At 35.0% G+C, this 23527-nt stretch overlaps 1 protein-coding gene across 2 annotated transcripts; it reads left to right on the top strand.

Moving 5' to 3' along the window:
• Positions 1–16530: 16530 nt before the first annotated feature.
• LOC113348743 (F-box protein SKIP16-like) lies at positions 16531–19919 on the top strand. 2 transcript variants are annotated; one of them, XM_026592597.1, is made up of 5 exons: positions 16536–16827; positions 16912–17616; positions 17940–18158; positions 18627–18733; positions 19538–19919. In XM_026592597.1, exons 1-5 carry the CDS (start codon positions 16615–16617, stop codon positions 19614–19616), a joined length of 1323 nt encoding a protein of 440 aa, XP_026448382.1. In that variant the 5' UTR covers positions 16536–16614; the 3' UTR covers positions 19617–19919. The 2 variants fall into 2 exon arrangements, with proteins under 2 accessions (XP_026448383.1, XP_026448382.1); XM_026592598.1 differs by lacking the exon at positions 18627–18733 and having other exon boundaries at positions 16531–16827; positions 19538–19848.
• Positions 19920–23527: the final 3608 nt, after the last annotated feature.

The raw sequence follows: 23527 nt of genomic DNA, 5'->3' as shown, positions 1-23527 counted from the left end.
TTATTGAATTGTTTGATGTATGGGGTATTGATTCCATGGGTACCTTTCCTAACTCTGAAGGTAATTTATACATTCTTGTTGTTGTTGATTATGTTTCTAAGTGGGTGAAAGCCATTGAATCCAAAAACAATTACCATAAAGTAGTGCTTTCTTTTCTTAAAGAAAACATTTTTTTTCTCGTTTTGGAACACCTAAAGCAATAATCAGTGATGGTGGTACTCATTTTTGTAATAGACCTTTTGAATCACTTATGTGCAAGTATGGAATCACTCATAAGGTAGCAACACCATACCATCCTCAGACTTGTGGCCAAGTATAAGTTTCTAATAGGGAAATTAAGCATATTCTTGAAAAGACGGTTAATCCAACTAGGAAAGATTGGTCTTTACATTTAATTGATGCTTTTTGGGCCTGTAGAACCGCGTACAGAACTCCTATTGGCATGTCCCCTTATATACTTGTGTTTTGTAAAGCATGTCACCTACCTGTAGAGTTATAACATCGAGCATATTGGGATGTTAAGAAATTGAACTTTGATCTTAAGAAGGATGGTACCCATAGGAAACTTCAACTCAATGAGTTAGAAGAACTAAGAAATAATGCATATGATAGTGCCAAGATGTACAAAAATAGAATGAAAGTGTTTCATGACAAACGCATTTTGCGTAAGACTTTCATACCTGGTCAAAAAAAATTATTGTACACCACTCGTTTGCATCTTTTTCCAGGAAAATTACGTTCTCGATGGTCGGGTCCATTCTTGGTACGTACTGTTTTTCCTCATGGTGCTGTTGAAATCGAAAATACAGCAAACAAGAACATCTTCAAGTCAACGGTCAGAGATTGAAACCATTTATGGAGTATCTTCCACCAGAAGTTGAGACCACTGACTTGGAAGACCCTGTTTATATGGACTAAACTGGTCCACCTGTGTACATACATATGGATTAAAAGTCCATTCTCTTTCCCTTTTTTTTTTCTTTTTGCATAATTTTTATGTGTGCTAACCAAACTTTTTGTCTTATCACTCTTGTTGTTTTCTCTCAAAGCATTCACCCATTTCTGGTTTAGCACCTTCCTTTTACATCTGGTAATCTCTTTCCTTTGAACCTGCTCTGCCTTGTTCTCATGGTATGTTGTTGTAATTTTGTTCTTATGTTGAAACATTGAGGAGAATGTTAAATTTAGGTTTGGGGGAGTATTTTTCATATAGAGTTTTTAGTCTTTTGCATCTTAAGGAAAAAAAAATCTTTGTAAAATACTTGCATAAAACCTCCAACTTTTAGAAATGTTAGAGTCACTAGCATGCTTCTAGCTATGTTTACATAGAGAGTCTGACCGAAATAACTGAGCTTGGAAGTACTGGAGAACACAATCGGGTTTCTTAGTTGTTAGAGCGTTAAAGTTGGATTTAACCATGCAAGTGGGCAAATTAGGTGCAGCAAAGTTATTTGGTATCAGAGTTGTGATCACCTTTAGTGGAGACTATACCTATTTTTATATCAAGCGAGGCACCAACCTTCATTTTGGTAACTATCTAAAAAGTCCTTTTAGAGTGTGTGTCATCGTACGTAAATTCCGGGTAGGAATGGTGAGCTACCTAACTTCGCACCACTTTCAGCACTACTTTTGATCTCTTGAGTGCTAATTTTGTCAATCATGAGGATGATGTCTAAAGATGAAAACTCCTTCTTGTAGTTTGGTTTGCAGTTAGCACCGTTCTCTCTCAATCACAACATCAACAGATCCATAGAAACAAATCATCATCAACAAGCAGAGCGACATCAAAATATTTGAAGAAAGTTGAAATAGTCCAAGGTTTACATGCAACATTACAAGGAAAATAAAAAGTCTCATTCAAGAAGATACATTACAAAAAGCAGAAATCTATACATAAGTGAAGACTAATCTTATAAAGAGCAAAGTAAAAGATGAGAATTAGTGAAGTTCATAAAATCAAGACAATACAGGTTGTGAAGAATTAAGTGATAAAGTCTTTCATACATGGCTTTAGTAATTTCATTATTATTTTGTTATTTTTCAGTTTGTTATCATCTATAAGTTAAAAAAAATAAAAAATAAATTATTGTATTTTATTTTCTTAGTTTGTTTGAATAAAACCATGGTAAAGAAGAGATATAAGAGGAAAATTCAAGCTACAAGGAAATTGAAGAGAAAATTTACGCATTGTCAAGATTCTACAAAGTTCATGAGTTCATCATCAACAGTTGAAGACCGAAGATTGAAGACGTTTCTATGGATGTTGTGAGAGTGGTGTTGATTGCCGATCGGATGTGAAGGTAAGTGAGTATTCCCATCCTTGCTAATGACTGATTTCCTTTTTTAGAGATCATCAGAAAAAGATTCTTTTTGTCCACTATTCTGTGGAGTCTCCAAAAATTATTTCGGAAGGTTTTTCTTCCCACCATTCACCGTGTGCAGGATTTCTCTCTTTATTCTTGTCTGCACACATGAGAGACTAAAAAAGCGGTATTTTTGAGTGCAATTATCATAAAACCCTATTCGTGAGGCAGAAGTCGAGGCTTGTGATCACTCTCGAAACCGAGTTCTTTCATATGGTATGGTTATTTCTCGCCCAACTCTTAAGGATGAGAATGTGTTCTTTGGTAGTTCTAACTTCTTATTACTAGCATGCAGAAACTCTATGTCCTCATAGCTCCTTGGATGCGGACTATTACGCTATGAAGTTGGAGAGGGTTTTGTGGGTACACCTCTAGTAAACCCTCACGAGACTATAACTCGTCCACTAGGGACACCTAGGGGTTTAAAGGCTTAGTGCATACGCTAAATGCATTCGATAGACCAGCGACAGTGGTATAGTTAGGATTTCTTAATTTTTGTTTCACTTGAGGACAAGTAAAATTCAGGTTTGGGGGTATTTGATGAATGCCAAATAGTGCATACTTCTACACCTTTTTGTTGGCATTTAACTCATCTTTTGTGCTTTAAAATCATATATTATCCCAAAATCTATATTTTTACTGTTTTTCAAGAATAAATACTTTTATTAATTAACTTTGTGTTTTTAGGTATTAAATAAAGCTTGAATGAATTGAGAAGCCAAAAGGAGCAGAGAAGTAGGGACAACGGAAGAGAGACAACAAAGACTCGCGCTAAAAGGCGGTGAAGAATATTGTTTGCACCTCATCCGCAAGTGAAGAATGTTGCTTTCACGTCTCAAAACTAGAAGTGGGCTTGAGATACTAGCTTTGAAGAAGGTTTGGGCCTAGAAGAAGATTTTCCAAGTGATGAAATCCAAGATCCAAATCCGTCTTCATTATGAGACGTCAGATTTGATATAGATTATGAGCACCCAACCGTGTTGCATCAACATCTGATACATTTGCCCAGCACTATAGCACCCTCTATCCTCTTCTCTTTCGATTTCATTTATCTTCTCTTTCATCTGCAGAACCAGTACTGCTCTCAGTTCGGCTCTCCCCATCAATCAACTATATACCTGACCATTTATGATTATAGCCACCTTCCCATCCCCCATCAATCAACCTCATAGTCTCCATCTATCTCTATCTTTCTTCTCCAAAGAAGTAACCCTAGAAGCTAGGATTGAGAGAGATGAGGCTAGGGTTATCTTCAAAATCAAACATCACATCAAGGACTTGCAGAGTTGAAATTGCAGAAGGGGCTTGTCTGGAAAATGCGTTTTGAGTGAGTGGTTGTTCTCTAAATTATCAAATTCTAGTATTTGAGAAGAAATTGGTGTATAAATAGGGTCTTCTGTTGTGTAACAAAACCCCCAGTTTTTTAGTTAAATCAATTCCTTAGTTTAAACCATTGTTGAATCATTCTCATTATGTACTAAATTCATATGCTAGGTTTGAGATGAAACCCTAGCTTAATTCTTAGTTATTCATGTTAATGGCAGCGATCTTGTTGTGCTTAAAGGTTTAGAATGAAATTCAGTCTTAGTACTTCAATACTTTACTTTCACAGTGTATGCCATATATCCATTGTAGTTAGAACAATCCTGTGTTGAAGAACTGCAACTCATGCTTAATCTCATATATTGATCTTTTGATTAGTTGTACCCTGAAAAGATAGTTAATGCTTAGGAGAAATACCTTAGTTGTGAATGTATAATTCATATGAAAGTCACCTTAGATATAAAAAAGATTTTTATCTCCCCTGTAATCAGCTATAAGGACAAGGTTAGTACCATTAGTAGGATAACTAGAGTAAATTAGTGGTAGATTCGACTGCTCTAGTATTCTCATCATTGTTCAAGTTTATATCTTGTTTTACATTCTGTTTTATTGTTTTGTTCTCTTTCAAACAACTTTGTCGTATCGACACCCAGCAAACAACGATTTTGTGTTACTCTCTTCTCATCCGAATCAGTATAAAAAGACTTTAGGATCAACTTTATACCCACCTTGTCTCTATGGGATCGACCTGTATTTTCTCTGCCTATAATAGACGCTGTGCACTTGCAGTTTGACATAGTCGTAGGCTTGTTTAAAGTCCTACCATGAACCCGATATAACTATAAGTGAACTTGGGCGATTCCAAAGATCAATTTCCAAATTAAGAGAACCTAATAATTCTACAACAAGAACAACCAGAATAAATCTAGAGATTTCTTGTCAAAACTTCTTAAGGATTTTATGAGATACCTTAATCGAAGTTTTCTTTCTAGTTCCGATTTCGACCAACTAGTGTCGGTATACGATCGTGAACCGAAATCTATCAAAACCTAGGGTTTATGATCAACAACTCTTGAATGGCCTTATATCAGAAGAGAAGGAGCTTAGAATGGGAAAGAGTTATGAATAACTTAAATTACAAGTTGCGTAACTATCAAAGATAGTTAAACCAACTCGGATTTTCGATCCCCAAGCAAAGACTTTTATCTCAATCTTGTTCACGAAGAACAAAAGTTGTGGAAAACAACCTATGAAGCTTACACGAATTTTCCAATGGATGAAAAGTGTATCATTCACGAACCCATTATTTATAGTGAACAAGGTAGCTTGAAACCTAAGCAAAGGTAGCTTGAATCCAAAGCAAGTTTGAGCTATTTTCCTTTTTCAAGACTCTCATAATTTTGGGAGTCTATCCTAAGTTACAACTCTTGCATAAATAATTACTTTAGCATAAATTGTATTTTTGTAAATAAATCACAATTTAACTTAGGAAGGAATTCTAAAATATCACAAACACTTTAATATGGCAATTAATTGTGTATGGAAGAATGAGAAAACATCAGAAACTTAACTGAAATAGACTTCTAGTCACGTATTTGCGCTCAAGTCCGTGAACTGTTACAAACAGTTCATGGATTGTTTCCTACTAACAAGCTGCAACAGAAACAATAATAACAATTATAATTGTTGCTTTAATAAATCAGTCATAACTTCTTCGTTATAACTCGGAATTGAGTGATTCTTGGCTCGTAGAATTCGCAACCTCATTCACTACAGCATGAGAACCTTTCCAGGTATAATGGTTATTGTCACTAAAGTCTTGTATCAAATAACTTCGAGTATATATATACACACAAATGTACATTTACCGTCATTAAAATTATTCCATAGAGTGAGCAATTATTTCGATAGATTAGAAAGGTAGGATTTAACAAGAATACAAATGAAATCAGAAACCACATACCTTTTTTGTTGAAGTCCTCGTCGATGTCTTCGTTTGATTTCCAATCTTCAATCTTCAAGGATGTTCGGTGGTTTCTGATACTCAACCACACACTTCTAATCCTAAATTCGAAACTTGACTAAAGTAAACTAAAAATCAAGATATAGTTTTGAACAACTAAAATTGACAACAACCTTGAGATACCAACATTTATGAGTTCAACCGAGCAATGCTCTAACACGGGTTGATATAATTTGGTGTTCAGAGCTGGACAAGGTCCCGAGGTTTTTCTGCAGGTGCAGTTTTTTTCCTTTACAAAACTTTATCTTATGCTTTTCGTATTATATTGTTTTATCTTTATAATAGGAATAACACAAGTAGTATAACGAGTATCGAGATTCTAAACATAAATAGTAATAGGTTATCTTTTAACTAATCAACTAATCAAATTGACATGTTAAATATACACTTTTTAAAGTAGTTTGCACAATAATAAATCTTATATAGGAAAAAAAATGCTCACGTGCTGCTGCTCTATCATTTTGAACCAACATCATCACAACTAACCTTTCTACAATGTGAATGCGTAAAACTTGCATTTCTCCCCTATTTTAGGCCTATTCCTATGCACATGTCAAATATCTGATTTTGCCCCTTTAACACCCACTATGGGTATGCCAAAGTGGCAAACACATCTGCCTAAGTTCAAATATACCACTTAGGCATACATGATAGAGTGTACAGAGCGATAGAGTGTCGAGAGATATATGGTCATAAGATCTCTCGATGGTTATTCCAGTGCCAGCGTTAGTCATTATGTCGCTCACTGGAAACATCATCGCTCAGCAGTTCCTCATCCAAATATTATCTCGAAAATAGGTGAATATACCCAACTATCACTAAGAATTTCATCTTTTGACCAAAAGCAAGCAAGAGGTGGAATACCACAAAGAGAAAGTGTACCTATCAAAAAAGTTGTTTTCGTAATCGGCATATATTTTGTTAACCCGCCCATAAGAGCCATATTTTGACTTTGATTTGGAGAATATCCAACAATACTTTCCATACAATGAATAATGGATCCGGAGCCTAAAAATAATAATGCTTTTGAATAGGCATGGGTGATCAAATGAAATAAAGCAGCTCGATATGATCCCATACCTAAAGCTAACATAATATAACCCAACTGCGACATTTCCGAATAAGCTAAACTTCTCTTAATGTCTCTTTGGACAAGGGGAAAAGTGGCTCCTAAAAGTACGGTTATAATACCTATCAAAGAAATAAGGTTCATTATGTAAGGTATAACTGTGAAAAGAGGCTAAAGTCGAGCTACAAGAAAAATTCCCGCTGCTAGCACAGTAGCAGCGTGTATAAGAGCTGAAATAGGGGTAGGCTCCTCCATGGCATCAGGTAACCATACATGAAGGGAGAATTGTGCAGATTTCTCAACTGCACCAAGGAATAATAGGGTGGCACACAGAGTAAGGAATAAAGAATTTAAACTATTATTCTCAATCAAGTTAGTGATTATTTTAAACAAATCTTGAAATTCGAAGCTACTCGTTATCCAATAAAGAATTAAGATTCCTAATATTAAACCAAAATCCCCTACACGATTAGTTATAAACGCTTTTTTACAAGCATTTGCTGCAATTGGTCGTGTGAACCAAAAAGCTATTAATAGATACGAGCACATTCCAACTAACTCCCAAAAAATATAAATTTGTATTAAATTTGAACTAGTAACTAATTCTAACATGGAAGTATTGGAAAAACTCATATAAGCAAAAAATCTCAAATATTCTTCATCATGAGACATATAATTATCATTATAAATAAGAACCATAATTCCAACAATAGTGATTAATAATTAACATAATAGAAGTAAGTGGATCGATCGAGTCTCCAAACTCTAAAGAAAAATCATCATTTATGGTCCAAGACCATAAATATTGATAGATGGAACTATCATTCATTTGTTGAATAGACAGATTGATTAAAAAAAGCATAACTTTACTTAGTAATAAAACACTAAGAAAAGCCCAGAAACGGCGAAGGTTTTTTGTTGTCGTTGGAACAAGGAGAAGCCCCACCCCTATTGCTATAGGAACTGGAAGTGGAACGTATGATCCATGCATATTGATATGTATGTTCCATAAGAAAATAAAACTTTTTTTTTTTCAATTCACCAGCTCTTATATCTTTCGGAAGGAGAAATAAAATAAAGAAAAGAAAGAACTAAAATAGAATTTTGAATTCTCAAACCTTTCTAATTATTTCCCTCCAAAAAAGAAAAACTCAGAAATTATAATAGGTCAAAAAATCAAATCATTTTTAAAAAGGTACCGCTTAGTGATTAACTAGGATATTTATGAAGATACAGAATCATAATATGCGATTTCAATTTCTTTGTTATTTATTATTATAATTCATATTCATTGATCAAGGGAAAAAAAATTAAGTAATTTAATTATAGTAAAAAGGTACTTTATTCTGGTATGTAATTCCATCAATAACTTTATTGAACATGGGATCTATCAAAAACTTGACCCCCCAAAAAGACCTTGTGATTTGAGTTAGTATATTTGTAAGATTTTACTAATTCTTCTCGGGTGGATTCTAGATTCTATTCCCCCAAAACAACGGATACTTTTAGAAAACTCTACGATATTCAGCACTTTGATACGCACGACTTCTAGAATTGAAAAACGGACTTAGTTAAATGGTTTTTTCTCAAGTGTTTATTATATTAACAGATTCCATATCAGTCTCATTCCTTTTTTCCTATTTTGAAATTTTCATTTAATTAAGGGTATTGTACTTTATTGAATTGATGAATTTATAGAAAAGGTTACAGTTACAATATTCTTCTCTTAAATTAAGGTAAGCGTTTTCCAATTTTTCTCTTTATTTTCTTAAATAAAATAGAATACGATGAGCCGTAACCCCTTTTTTTATGACGGTGACATAGATATAGATTCGAACGAAGATTAGTATATAAAAATTCTTCTTTATGTGGATAGTGTATGTAATAAAAATGTGAATTAAAGTATTCCGAAAATAAAAAAGAAATTAAGATATCCAACTTTTCTCTGGAAATCCTATATGGGACTCACACATCCATATTGTATATTATCAAGAAAGTATGATCTAGAGATAAATATATAGCTAAAGAAAAAAATGACGCATTTTGAACAATACATGTATTTCACATCCAACTATAACAATGAGTAACCTTTTTATTTTAAAATGGCCGTTCCAAAGAAACGTGCTTCTATATCAAAAAAGCGTATTCGTAAAAACATTTGGAAAAGAAAAGGATATTTGGCTGCGTTAAAAACTTTTTCCTTAGCAAAATCTCTTTCTATCGGGAATCAAAAAGTTTTTTTGTGCAACAAACAAATAAACAAGTATTAGAATAATCTAAATCAATATGCCTCGATGAATTTGCTAATTAAATTGATAAGATGAATGATTCCCATTAACTTCTATTTTTAACTGATCAATATGAGGTGGCACTTTCGATTGTCGTATTTAGGATAGGAAGCCTTTCATTTCCTAAATAAAAAGGTACTATTTTTTTTGGTCAAACGAAAAAACATAGTACTTGATAGAAAGTTTCACTTTTCTTTTGAGTTTTTTTTAATGACTATGGACACAATAGATTTTTTTCGTTTTGTTCGGACCCATGAAATCATCAAAAAAGAATCAATAAAAGAAATGGTTTTTTTTTTATTTCTATACTTGAATTGAGAGCAAAACTCTCTAGTTCCGAGTAATCCGTTTTGGGAGAACGAAAACCTCTCGAAAAGTCAATCGTTAAGACGAAAATCATCCTATAAGAGATTATTCAACGTTCAAATAGAAATTAGAGGGGGCCTTTAATTTGATTTGCATATTTCCTAAAAAATATTACATTGAATTGACTCGTTACAATCTCGACGTTTGTGTGTGGATGGGCTATTATGCTTTCGAGCAAGCCACTACGGTGAAATCGGTAGACACGCTGCTCTTAGGAAGCAGTGCTAGAGCATCTCGGTTCGAGTCTGAGTGGAGGCATCTTCTAAAAGAGATACAATAAATCCTATAATGAAAATAAAATGGATTACGCATTTCCATTCCAGTGTTAAAGGACTCCCTTTTTATTTTAGGATTTTTTTATGATATTTTCGATTTTAGAACATATATTAACTCACATCTCTTTTTCAATTGTTCCAATTGTAATTACGATTTATTTAATGACTTTATTAGTCCACGAAACCATAGGACTACATGATTCGTCAAAAAAGGGCATGATAGCTACTTTTTTTGTATAGCAGGATTATTAGTTACTCGTTGGATTTATTCGGAACCCCTTAAGTGATTTATATGATCATTAATATTTCTTTCATGGGGATTTTCCATTATTCATATGGTTCATAAAATATGGAAGCATAAAAATGATTTAAACGCAATAACTGCACCAAGTACTATTTTTACCAAGGATTTTCTACTTCAGGTCTTTTGACTGAAATGCATCAATCCACAATATTAGTACCTGCCCTCCAATCTTAGTGGTTAATGATGCACGTAAGTATGATGATATTGAGCTATGCAGCTCTTTTATGTGGATCATATTATTAGTTTCTCTTCTAGTAGTTACATTTCGAAAAAGCCTAGGGGTCTTTGGTAAAAGCAATCATTCATTAATTGGGCCGTTTTCATTTGATTTTGATGAGATTCAATATGTAAATGAAAGAAGCAATACTATACTAAACAATTCTTTACTTTTATTTAGAAATTATCACATGTATCAATTGATTCAGAAATTGTATCGTTGGAGTTATAGTGTTATTAGCCTAGGATTTATATTTTTAACGGTTGGTATTCTTTCAGGAGCAGTGTGGGCTAATGAGGCGTGGGGGTCATATTGGAATTGGGACCCCAAAGAAACTTGGGCATTTATTACTTGGACTATATTTGCTATTTATTTACATATTAGAAACAACCAAAATTTCACTATTTTCGTTCCTTATATAAGGATGTGCTATTCAACCAATATAAGATTCATATCCATACAGATAAACTCATTATAATGCTTGGTGAATGAAGAAACTAAAGTTAAAAAAAAAAAAAAGAAAAAAAAAAAGATCAATTTCATTTGTATTTTCCATCTAATATTTTGGGTTTTCCGGGACTCAAACCCGGAACTAGTCGGATAGAGCAGAAAATTCCCTTGTTGAAATAGGAGAAAAATCCCTCCCCAAACCGTGCTTGCACTTTTAATTGCATACGGCTTTCCTTATGTATACATCTAAGACTCAGTTCCCTAGACATGATTCTAAGAAAGTTAATACTAATTAAGTTGATTCAATTACAACTGCATATGCATTTCAGAATTGAAATGAATGAAAACATTTTTTCGTCCTTTTGGTTTGGGATCAGTTCAATTTAAACTATCTCCTAACTAATTATGAATGATTGGCTAGGTCATCGACACGAAAAATATCTAAATACCAAATCTTTTCTCTATAGAACTTCCGGGAAGAAGAAGTGCTTCGGGAGATCAAAGGGAGAACTTGTTCTTCCTCCGTAAAGAATTGTTTCGACAATTCCAAACCTAATCTTTTCAAAAAAGCACGTACAATACTTTTGTGTTTACGAGCCAAAGTTCTAGCGTACGAAAGTCGAAGTATATACTTATTTGGTACAAACTATTTTTTTTTTGAATATCCGTTGTAATAACGAGAAAGATTTCTGCATATACGCCCAAATCTATCGAGAATATCAGAATCTGATAAATTGGCCCAAGTCGGCTTACTAATGGGATGCCCTGAAACGTTACAAAATTTCGTTTTAGCCAACGACCCAACCAAAGAAATAATTGGGACTTTGGTATCAAACTTCTTAATACAAATATCCATTATAAATGTACTTTCTATCATTTGACTCCTTACCACCGAAGGGTTAAGTCGTACACTTGCAAGATAGCTCAAAAGCTCGAGAGAATGATTGGATAATTTATTTATCTTAATTCTATCTGGTTGAGACTGCCAGGAAAAATTACAATGTTATAAATTTACAAGATTCCTTTTTCATTTATTCATCAAAAGAGTACTTTCCTTTGGAGCCAGAATTGATTTTCCTTGATATCTGACATAATGCATAAAAGGATCCTTGAACAACCATAGGAAGGTCTGAAAATCATTACTAAACACTACTACAGGATGCTCCATTTTTCCATAGAAATTTATCTTCTCAAGAAGGATTCTAAAAGATGCTGATCATAAACGAAAAGATTGTTTACGGAGAAAAACTAATATGGATTCGCATTCATATACATGAGAATTATATAGGAAGAAAAAAAAAGCGTTGATTCTCATTTGAAAAAAAAGAAATTGCTTTATTTTGAGTAATAAGACTATAGCAATTACGATACTCATGGACAAAGAATCGCAATAAATGTAAAGAGGGAATATCTTGTATCCAAGAGCGTAGGATTTGAATCAAAATTTTCAGATGGACGGGGTACGATATTAGTATATCTGACACATGAGTTAAATGTGATAATTTATCCTCTAAAAAGGAAATATTGAATGAATTGATCGTAAATTATGAGATTTTTTTATATCCTTTCCTTCTAGAAAACTTACTAATCGTAGTGAAAAAAGGAATTTCTACTATGACTGAAAGCCTCTCGGATATCATTTGATAATAAACATTTGGGTTGTGCGAAACAATTTTTTTTTGTTTACCAACATTTGTCGAAATCATCAAATTAAAATGTTTCTGTTGATACATTTGAGCAATTAAACGTTTCACAAGCAGTGAACTGGATTTATTATCATAACCTACATTTTTCACGGATTCATAAAGAATTGATCCATTTAAACCATGATCATGAGAAAGTGCATAAATATACTCCTGAAAGAGAAGTGGATATAGGAAGTCTTGTTGCCGAGATCTATCTATTTTTGAATATGCTTATAATTCCTTCATTTAAAATTCGATTTGAAACAAAGGCAAAGGATTTCTTGAGTTCACAAATGATACACACTGCGATACAGTCAAAACAAGGTATATGATAATAAAAAACTAGACACCTCGGAAACAGATAGGCTAATCAATGGATCTACATTTTCTAATCCAATTGATAATGGTTAGAAATCCTTTATTTTTGCAACCCGATCGCTCTTTTGATTTTGGAAAAAAATTATCTTTATCAATATACCTCTTCTTCTACACATTCTTCTCCCCTCCATAATATAATGAAGATATAGTGAATAGTTAGGATTCATAAAAAAATAGATAATCCACGTATAGGAGAACCTTTTACCGCGTTAGGCACTAATATATTTTTAACGTATAATTAGATCGGGTAATCATTCAAATTAAGAAAAAAAACCCGTTGCTTTTTATTTCCCTATAATTGGAGCCGTATGGCTCTATCCATTTATTTACTCGACCCATCCGTGAATTTCTTTTGTCACACTCCAAGAATTCAAACAATATCCGTATGCTCGTAAGTTTCTCATCCAACGGCTACAATTTCCACCCTCTATAAATACCCATTTCCAGACTCATTTCAACTCACACCAAAATTTCTTAATCTCTATAGGATATCTAAAACTCTCAGTCTTCTTCAAATCTAAAACAATCACAACTTCTCTACACTTCTTAATTTCTTGTAATATGGATTCACAATCTGAAAGTCAAGGCAAAGGTAACCTAGAATCCTTAAATCTGAAGTAACTTTTTGTTCGAGACTATGACCTCTAATATTCAGTGCATCAAACTGATAACTAAATTGAGGTTCTACTTGACAAAGCTCTTCAATAATCTTTTTCACCAGATGTCGAGGCATGCAGAATCGATATTGAAAATTTTGATCAGAGTACACAATTGGGAAGAAAATAATCGTGAATCAGCTTCTGCTGGTAAAATTCGCTCCCTCGATTTGTATATCTTCTTAAAAATACTTTTTTTGGTCCTGAAACTCTGGGTATTTGGCCCGAATGTAAGAGCATCAGAGTGTCGATTAGTTTATTATCTCCAGCTTTCTCATCGTCAAGTTCTTGCAACCTCCTTTGATGCATTTATTGTTGTAATCTAAACCGATTCATAATAATATTCCTCCCTTCATTGGATCTCGCCATTGATGCTTATGAAATTTAAAATTACGAATAAAAATACAGAATTTGGTAAAATATATGTAGAAGTAGGTGTGAGTGGTTCGAAGAAGCATATGGGAGTATATATAGGAAAGAGAGGGGGAAATAGTTGTTATAAAGTAGTCGTTGAGCGATACAAACAAAATTGAGCGATGATAACTTTTTTATTTTAAGAAGAAAAAATTATATTAATAGAAATAATCCAATTACAAATACAGGTAATGAAAACAATACTAAAAAAAGTCCAGAGAATTACATACGAAACAACATATTACATATGTAAAACTAGCTCCCGGTTGTGTAGGATTTGGTTACAGACAACAAATTTGAAGATTTCCTTATCACAACTCCAAAGTACCATCTTCTATTTTGTAGTAAATATGAGATCTTCCACTAGTTTTTACCTTCCACCAAAAACTCTACTGTTTTCCACACAATCCAAATGATGACATAAGGGAAATCCACCACAGCTCTCTACACCTCCCTGTTAAGACGTTCCTACTCCAAGCTTCAAAGAAATCTAATACTGTAGCCGGCAGTGGCCAAGAAATATGAAAAGCTTCCAGAAAATAATCTCAAAGATGAAACATATAGCTACGGTGCAGTATCAGGTGGTTTATCGTTTCATTCTCTTCATTACACAAAACACATCTCACACTTTCTAAGTTGACACCTCTGTGAGCTAACATATCTCTTGTCAGAAGCGAATTATGAAATACAGCCCACAAAATAAAACTCACCTAGTTTGGAATGTCCTTTATCCAAAGATATTTTTCAAATGTGCAGATTGGCAATGCTCCTACCAATGCTTCATAGCAAGCTTTAGAGCTGAAGTTATCCAAAATTTCCACTTCATCGTCACCCTCTGTTAAAACAGGTACATTGCCCAGATCCATTCTTAGCCAATCCCACTTCATTTGCTCATTAATATTGAGCTGCTTCTTGAAATCTCCAAACCATCTTCCTTGTCTTATCACATATGAAATGAAATCATATTTATCTCTACACGTTTTGTAAGCAGCAGGAAATAAGTCTTTCAAGCAACCATTAGTTAACCACCCGTCGTTCCAAAAACTGATACCTTTACCATTTCTAAGTTTGAACTTGATAAATTGTTGCAGCTCTATAATCATTCTAGTAGTGTTCCTCCAAAGACTCCTGCATTGAGGTGAGTTATCCTCCACGGGCATAACAAACACCTCTTTAATTTTAAGTTTTTGATGCACGATTCGTCTCCATAAAGCATTTTTATGTTTTGTGTACCTCCAAACCCATTTTGAAAGCAACGCTTTATTGGTGACTCTAATACTCTTCACTCCAAGACCATCGTTCTTCTTAGGCATACACTTTGATCTAAGACATCCAAGCCATTTTTTTCTTCCCTTTCACAGCTCGCCACAAAAAATCCTTTCGAGCAATGGTAACTATTATACCAGCGATATTCACATTATCGCCAGCGCGTTAATGAATAACTGTAGGTAAAAACTCTGTCGCTTAGAGGATTTTCCATAAGAGCCCAAATTATTTCCCATGTCACCTGATATGGCAAACAAGTTCTTTTAACCACATGGATATGAATAGACCTTAAAGCATCTCCAACGTGACATATGTGTCCTTAATATTCGTATGTGCAAAGAAAACATCCTCTGCTGAGATGTCACGAGTTTTCCCTTGGTTACAGGAATTTCATCGAAATCATCTCCAATTGTGTAAGTGGAGATACAACCTTTGCACTTTATACCAGCCTCCATTGTTGATTAAAAAGAAGACAATATACACAAACGTTGATGATTCTTTAAACAATGAGTATAGTAATGTTCTGTTGATCATTGATTTCTCTTCTTCTTCGAAAGTTTCCTCTCTTCTGATTTTTTTTTAACAAAAATAACCTTTTTTTAACCCAATTCTTGCAAAAGAGAATATTCATATCATATATATGAAGAATGTAAGATTAGGGCTTCTTCTAGAACATATAAACAATTTAGATTCTTTTAGAAATAATAATTGATGATAGAGGATGATTTACACCCCTAGCATAATAATTGAACAATTTTGAGGATGATTTACATCCTCAAAGTGATCCTCTGAAACAAGAGGATGTGCTAGAGGATTTGGATATAACCGCTTGCCACGTAGTCTTCACATTCCCCCTTCAGATTCCCATTGCAGATGAACTTTTAAGAAAAATAGCTTAATCCGTTAAAATTGGGACATCAGAATGTCTCACTGGAGATGCTCTACCATTGCTAGGGGTGAAGGTCATATAAAAACATGCCACCTAAGATTTAAGTTTTTTTCACCAAAGTTTCATCTTCAATGCAAGGGTCAAGGTCATTGGAAAATGTGACATGCTTATGCGGGTAGAAGAGAAAGTCTAAATAAGACCTTTTCTATAACCTTGGGTCTAAGGCCACATCATCAATTTGTCTCTATATTAATTTAAAAATTATAAGACAAAACCTTGAGGATTGGAGATGATTATTTAATTGGAAGGTCTTAATTTTATTTGTTTTGTCCATATGTGAATGATCTCCAAAAAATGTGATATTTAGACCTCCACACATGATGGCCTCCACCCCTAGCATCGGAGATGCTGTTATGCCTAGCAAGCAAAAGTCTTCCAATCGACACTCATTGACTACGTGGTCATGAGTCGTGGCTCGTGACTCATGAGTGTTGATTGAGCACAGTGTTTTGTGGGACGGCCTATGAACGACAAGTAATCAACTGTTTTATGTCCGAGTCTCTCTCTGTTTAAAACTCCCATTCTCATCACTCTTTCTGGATAAAACCAAAGAATTTGATTTTGAGAGAGAAACAGCGTGAGTGAGAGATGTCATCAGCCTCATTAGAGGGATTAGGAGAATTAGCAATACATGAAATAGTATCAAAGTTAGGTCCTAAAGATGCAGCCATTCTAGCTTGTGTCAACAAGAGATTTAGGGTTTCAGCTTCTGAAGAAATCATTTGGTCTAAATTATGTTCTCAAGATCTTGATCTCACTTCTCCTACAGATCCATTTGGAAATCCAGTTCCTTCTTTCAAGGTATAATTTTACATTAATCATCCCTATTCACTAACCTAATCAATCTGTAGTTTCATTAATCATTTCCTGATTCTTCTTTTACAGGAAACATACCAGATATGGAGGAAGGAGTTCAGTATGTACCCGTGGTCTCTTGTGAAGAGAGTGAAAAGATGCTGGGGATCACTTAAAAATTGGATGGCCATAAATTTCCCAGAAGCTGGAAATACATTTCGTAAAGGCGCTACTGAGGATGATATTAAAGCTGTTGAAGAGAGTCTGAAGGTGAAATTGCCACTATCTACAAAGGTTCTGTACCGCCTTTGCGATGGTCAAGATGTTAAAGATGATATGTTTTCAGGGCTTGGCCTTATAGGAGGTTACTCCTTTTATGACCATAATGTAAATGTCTACTTGTTACCTTTGTCTCATGTCATAACAGCAACCAAGGAGTTTGTAAGTAACCTTGGATTTTCAAACAGGTCTAAGTATGTTGTTGTGGCAGCTTCGTCTACTTATATTGAGAAGCTGTTTTTCCTGAATTGTATTAATGGGCAACTTCATGTTGGTACAAGGAACTTATATGCAGATGGAGAAACAGTTCCTTGTGTGCCTAGGGAGTTGATAAGATCCGTGCATGGTGGGGATGGTGGTGAGCCACAAGATGCTATGTTATTGTGGTTAGAAGAACATAACCGTCGATTACATAGTGGAATTATTCAAGTTCATGAGGTGGAGAAAGTTAAAAGTATCAATCTATTCCCTGAATCACCCCCACTGTGTTCTACTGCAGTTACTCATGGTGTTAAGGTAACCGGAAAAACTTATTTTATTCTGAAGTATTTGCTGCTTTTATGACAAACTGAGATTTCATTTCTACAGTCAGTTTAATAATTCGGTGGGTCTATATTTGTATATCTGGTTATGAGGTATTACCATCAAAAATCCGTAGGGGCATTGCATCATTGATCTCTCCTCATAGCTTTGTCTTCAATCTTGGGGAAGATTGTGTCTGGGGACTGAAATCTTGGGCCTTATCAAAGTTATCCTTTGGTTGGACCAGAGAAAAGGCTCGGTGGTCTTTTATTTTTATCTGTTGTCAGCTTGTACTAATGTCGATGATTTATTTGCAGATTCGTGCTTCTGCTGTCTTTGTCCCGGAGCTAAGTGATCTTCAAGAGGATAATAAAAAATATTGGTTTTCTTACTCAATCCGGATGAGCCTTTCACAAGAAGGTGGCCGGTTAGATGGCATGCCTTTCAACTCCTGTCAACTTTATTGGCGGCACTGGATTATTCGAGCTGATGATGCTGTTGTCTCTGATGTAAATGGAGAAGCTGTAATAGGACAGGTATCAATCATGTTCTATACTTACTTTTTTTGTTCTTTTCTCTGGGTAAGCAAATCTTCATGGCAATCTCTTACAATGGAGTACTTCTTATTGCAATCGAAAATATGTTCACAAAAATGATTTGGAAGCTTCTTCTATATACCGTGTATACTTAAATTATTAATTGGTATTACGTTTGCATTGTTCTAGGGACGTAGGTCAAACTAGAGTTGTAAATTATACCTACTGACTATATATCTAACAGATGAAGAAGGAAGGTATCCATCATGTTGGATAAGCAAGTCTTAGTAGGATTCTTCTACAATCAAGTACATCTTATTGCATTGTTCTAAGGACGTAGGTCAAGTTAGGGCTGTAAAATGTACTCCTACCTACTAATTATCTAATACTCAACTCTCGATATTCTCAAGATACAAGCACCTTTTGTTTTGATAATTAGTTACTTGTTCGTTTTCTTGTTTGCTACAGTACCCACTCTTGTCTCCAGATGGTCAGGAGTTTGTTTATCAAAGTTGCACACCTCTACCATCTTCTACTGGCTCTGTTGAAGGTTCTTTCACTTTTGTTCCTGGAAGGTATTTCACCTACACTTAGTGTCCCATTAGTAGAAAAAGAAAAATAAACACAGACGAATAATGGCTGTAAGCTCCCGTGGGTATAACTAGTGACAAATTATATGGCTACACCTCTGTATATCAGGAAGACAATAATAAAATGATAATTGGCATGTCTATTCAGATGTATTTGGAATTTAGCTTGCTGGTGCGTTTGGTTTTGATTAGTGTGCCCTGGTTGCGCAAATGCTCACACGGCATCTCCTAGAGAGCTCCCTACTCTGCAGAACATCTTTCCTCAAGAGCGTTAAGGGACTCGAAAGAAGGGGTTAACAATTTAGATTGGGAAAACTGATATCTAGTATCTCTCTGCAATGGCTCAACATAAATTGGGGGGTTTTCTCTGTGCACATAGATATACTATATTTACCTAGTGCGTAGAGAGTTAATTTTTTAAGAAGAGATGGCCACTTGGATTTAGATTTATGCTATCTTCTATTTTTATGCAATGCTGTTTACTACTTTAGAAAAAGGTACTCAGTGGAATAAAGAGCTCTCCAAATAGTTGCTCTTTGAAGTAAAGAGAGGCTAACTTTTCGTACTAAAGGGTGGAGAGAAATAATTTTTCAGAACACGGTGCTTATGGATTTAGAGGATGAATGTTGGCTGGCCACATGAGGAAAGCCAAAACCAGTATTCATTATAGTTTGAGCTTCTCGGAGACCAGTTTCTCTAAGTCGCTGTTGAGTTTCTGGGAGATGCTTTTATGAAATGTAAATGAAATAGTTTTCTAGACTTCTGATGCTTTGATTATTACTTTTGCAGGTTGACAAACCCATTAAGCAGTCCCTTTAGGGTCGAGGCTGGGAATTTTCCACTCCACCTGCCAAAATATGTGTTCTAATTGTTCTCATCATGAATCCATCTAGCGCCTTTGTGAAGCCAACAGGGCAAAATGCGAAGTCTACTACTCAAAACTTGTATTTTATGATATAACTTTGTTGTTATTGTATTTTCTTAAAAAATACTATGATTTTGTTTCTCTGTGAACAAAACAAAAAATAGCGCTGCTGATTCTTTCTAAACTTAAAACTAAGTGATGTTGGCCGCATTACTGATGTGTCTTTTTATGTTGATTTCAGTTGTGTCGTGAACATTTTTTTAATTTTTTTTTAATGAAGCATAGACAGCATGAATTTGTTTTTCACCATCTGGCGGTTGTCCGGATTCCGGAGGATGCTGGTTTTTGTGGATGATTTGCTTGGAAGCCTTCTACATCCAATATTTGTATCAAAAATTGGTCAAAAAGTACAATAATACGGAAAGAAAGGTGTCTTAAGAGTCTTTGATGACAAATCTAGAACACCTGAGCAATTAGCTTTAGACATTAGGGCAATTCATATGGGAATGGTCAGATGCAAAATTTTGTTGAGCCAGGTGGATGGCCAAACTGGTTTTTCCACTGTGGTAAAGTACTGAGCGTTGGATAACTAAGCGCGTGACCGAGGGAAAAACTCTGGAGTCTGCGAGAAAAGCGCCAGCGTTGGTAGGCCATGCACCGGCGATCGAAACTTAGACGCGGCGTCTTAACATATGAAGCTGGCGTTTGTAGCAAAAACGGCAACGTTTTTTTTTTTTTTAAATTCAAAATTCACTTTTTACCTCTACAAATTACCATCGAATTCAAACAATTCACTCACACCAAAATTCACTTCTCTAGAATTTTCTCTTCTAAAATCTATTTTTCAATGGCTGAAAAGGCGATCACACTTTTTTGCGATGCAAAACTTGAAGCTGCTGTTTCTAAGATATGTGGGAGTTTTAAAAAGATTGAAAATTGTAAGAGGGAAGTGCAAGTTTTTGAAGTTGCTCCAAGAAAATGTTCCGCTGAAAGGCAAAGAAGAGCTCCAGTTTTGAAAGTTAACAACAAAAAATTCAAAAACAAAGGTGAAACTGTCAAAGAGCGCGTTGAATGGAAAATACGTCAAATGAAGATAAACAGGAGGCCAAAACTTGTACTTGATTTTTATTGAAGTTTTTATTATTGTCTAATAAGTTTATATCTTGTAAAAGAATTGGCAGTAATATCAATGAATGAAAATGTTTATATTTTAAAATAGATTTCCACTTCAGATTAAGCGAAATTTATTACAATTTATTAAACTTGCAAATAACATCAAACTACATTTTAATAAACCACAACAAAAACATCAAATCCAGCGACATTCTCTCTGTAAAGTTCATAGCATTCAAAAGGCCTAAACTCTCTCCCGCTTTCTTCAGTAAACTTGGTCTGAGCGATGGTTTCCAATTCTTCGTTGAATAATCCAGAATTGCTACGATGAACCTTCCACAATACTTCCGTATAATGTTTGACTTCATTAGTGATGAATGCAATTCTTAGTTCTAGGCTCTTAATGTTTCTTATGGCTTCGTTCCGCGATGCTACAAAATGTCCCAATACTCTTTCCCAGAAATTGTCATTGTTCACTGGTCTCGCCATACGATGTAACCAACATCGAATAAGAGCAACGTCTTCTTCCATTGTAAATTTCGGCAGCGGCATTCGAGTGCAGTAATGATGTGCTTGAGATGGACCATCTTTTAGAATTCTGAAACACGCTTCGTAACGAAAAGGCTTACGGTGAGCTTCCTCCCAATTATCAAGAGTTGTTTGGATCACTTCATCTTCAGTTACACCGCTGAACTTTTCTCGATCAATTTCTATTACCAGAGCAAGAAATGGCTGGACTGCAAGCCTAATAGATTTAAAACGAGCACGCAATCAACGAGCATCGCGATTTCCTGGGTTTCCCGTCAATGAGACGAACATTGAAAAAACGTTCTCCCAAAAATAACTGTCATGAGAAATAACAACACCAGTGATTACCCTATGAAAGAAATATGCTTTGCATAGAGTTATATCCTCTTTTTGAGTAAACTTGGGACCACAATTTCTAACAGACATTTCTGCAAAGGAGGAGAGATGTAGGAAAAAAGAAGAAGATGTGATTTTGGAGATAGGAGGAATGAAATTTATAGGTTGAGAAAGAAAAGTTTGCCGTTAGAAATGGAAATTTAGCCGTTGGCGTTCAAAGTAAAATCGCCCGCGACTTTCCTTTGAACACCTGTTTTCTATTATAAATACATCACTAGGTTTTATTCTAAACCAAACCAACCGATTTCTTTCTCATCATCCACCATGTTTTCTAAAGGCAAAGCAAAGCAAATATTACGTGTCGAAGCAAAAGAGGTTTGCCCATTATGTTTCATGGATAACCACAGTCTTATGCAATGTCCTTGGATGTATTCAAAGTGTCCGCGGGAAGGTTGTTCACGCATCATAACGGTGATTAAATTACAACCGGAAAAACTCAGGTATTTGCAATGTCAAGATCCCAATTTTCCAGAGGAACCACATATGCTAGATGATGCTATGAAGATCAAAAAACAAGAAGAATAAAGGATTGCAACACTCTGCAAAAACTTCAAACTTAAAGCCAAAATGGAAGAAGGAGTTATTACACTGCAAGCATTGTGGATATGGATATCACGAATACAAACACTGTCCACAGAGAATCAGTTCATGCTCAAAGCCCGGTTGCAGGACTTTTATGCATTTGAGGACTTCTTCTGAAGAAGACACATATGGAAGGCATTTCTGGGAATGTCCCAAGTGTTTTTTTGGTGGAGTGGGTTGATTGAAGTTGTAGGACAAATCGATTCACTATGGTATTACGATTATCTTCACATTTGCACGTCAGTAATTTAAATTTTTCCTGGATTAAAAATTGCACCATCAATATTAACATCATAATGTACTGCATTGAACAACCACATCATACATGAAAATAAAAGAAATACATTAGATTAAAACAACTACTACATAGGCGTCCTAATTCTCGGTGGGTGGTGGAATTCCTAGAGTAGGGGATCGTATCTGTTGAGCACCCTAAGAATGTTGAAACAAGCATGGAAGTTGAAAGGACGACCTCTGTGAGATACTGGCCACATCGCTAGAGTTCTGGGTTCCACCTTCATGTTCGGCTTCACCGTTGAGCTTATTTTTATGATTCTCCATTAGTAAAGCCATGAACTCCAATAATGGCTACTAATTGAACTAAAACGATGCGACAATCCGTGAGAATCACGCCCATAAATGTTCCATGTTTCAGCGGTGAACATTCTGAAAACTTTCTCCCAGAAAGTCAACGTCGATACGGCTACATTATGAAAGACAACATTTTGTGTGTGAAAAACGAAGGCTCTACAAATAGCTAAATCCTCTTGTTGAGTGAATCTAACAGAACGAACTCTGAGAGGCATTGTTGTAGATGCTTTGAGAGTGAAGAATGTGTGAATTTGGAGTTGAAATGAGGAGTATTTATAGAATTCAAAAAATTGTAGTCGTTGGATCACAAGAGTTTTCAGCCGTTCAGATGGAGCAGTTGGCGTTTTTGGGTCTGACGCTGGCGTTTTTAATAAGGACGCGGGCGCTATACCTATTTACGCGCGTTCAACATTCAAACGCTGGCGTTTTCTTTTCTTACGCCAGCGTTGGTAGGAAAGACGCCCATCATTCTCACAGACGCGCGCTTGTTCCGACTCGATGTTCAAATCAACAAATGTGATGGTTTGAACATCCATTTTTCATGTTTGTTCATTCCATAGCGGGAGCAAAATGAACAAACTCCAGGTTTGTTCATTCCATAGGAATTGCTCTTAGCTTTAGATATTTCTAGACATTCTTATTGGCAGCCAGAAAGCTCAACTGGGATAACTGAACCTAACTGCAGTTATCAGAAGATCAATGCT

Source organism: Papaver somniferum, chromosome 2 (genome assembly GCF_003573695.1).
Source record: "Papaver somniferum cultivar HN1 chromosome 2, ASM357369v1, whole genome shotgun sequence".
Taxonomy (NCBI): Eukaryota; Viridiplantae; Streptophyta; class Magnoliopsida; order Ranunculales; family Papaveraceae; genus Papaver; species Papaver somniferum.
Note: the sequence above shows the minus strand (reverse complement) of the source record. Positions and strands in the feature narration are given on the sequence as shown.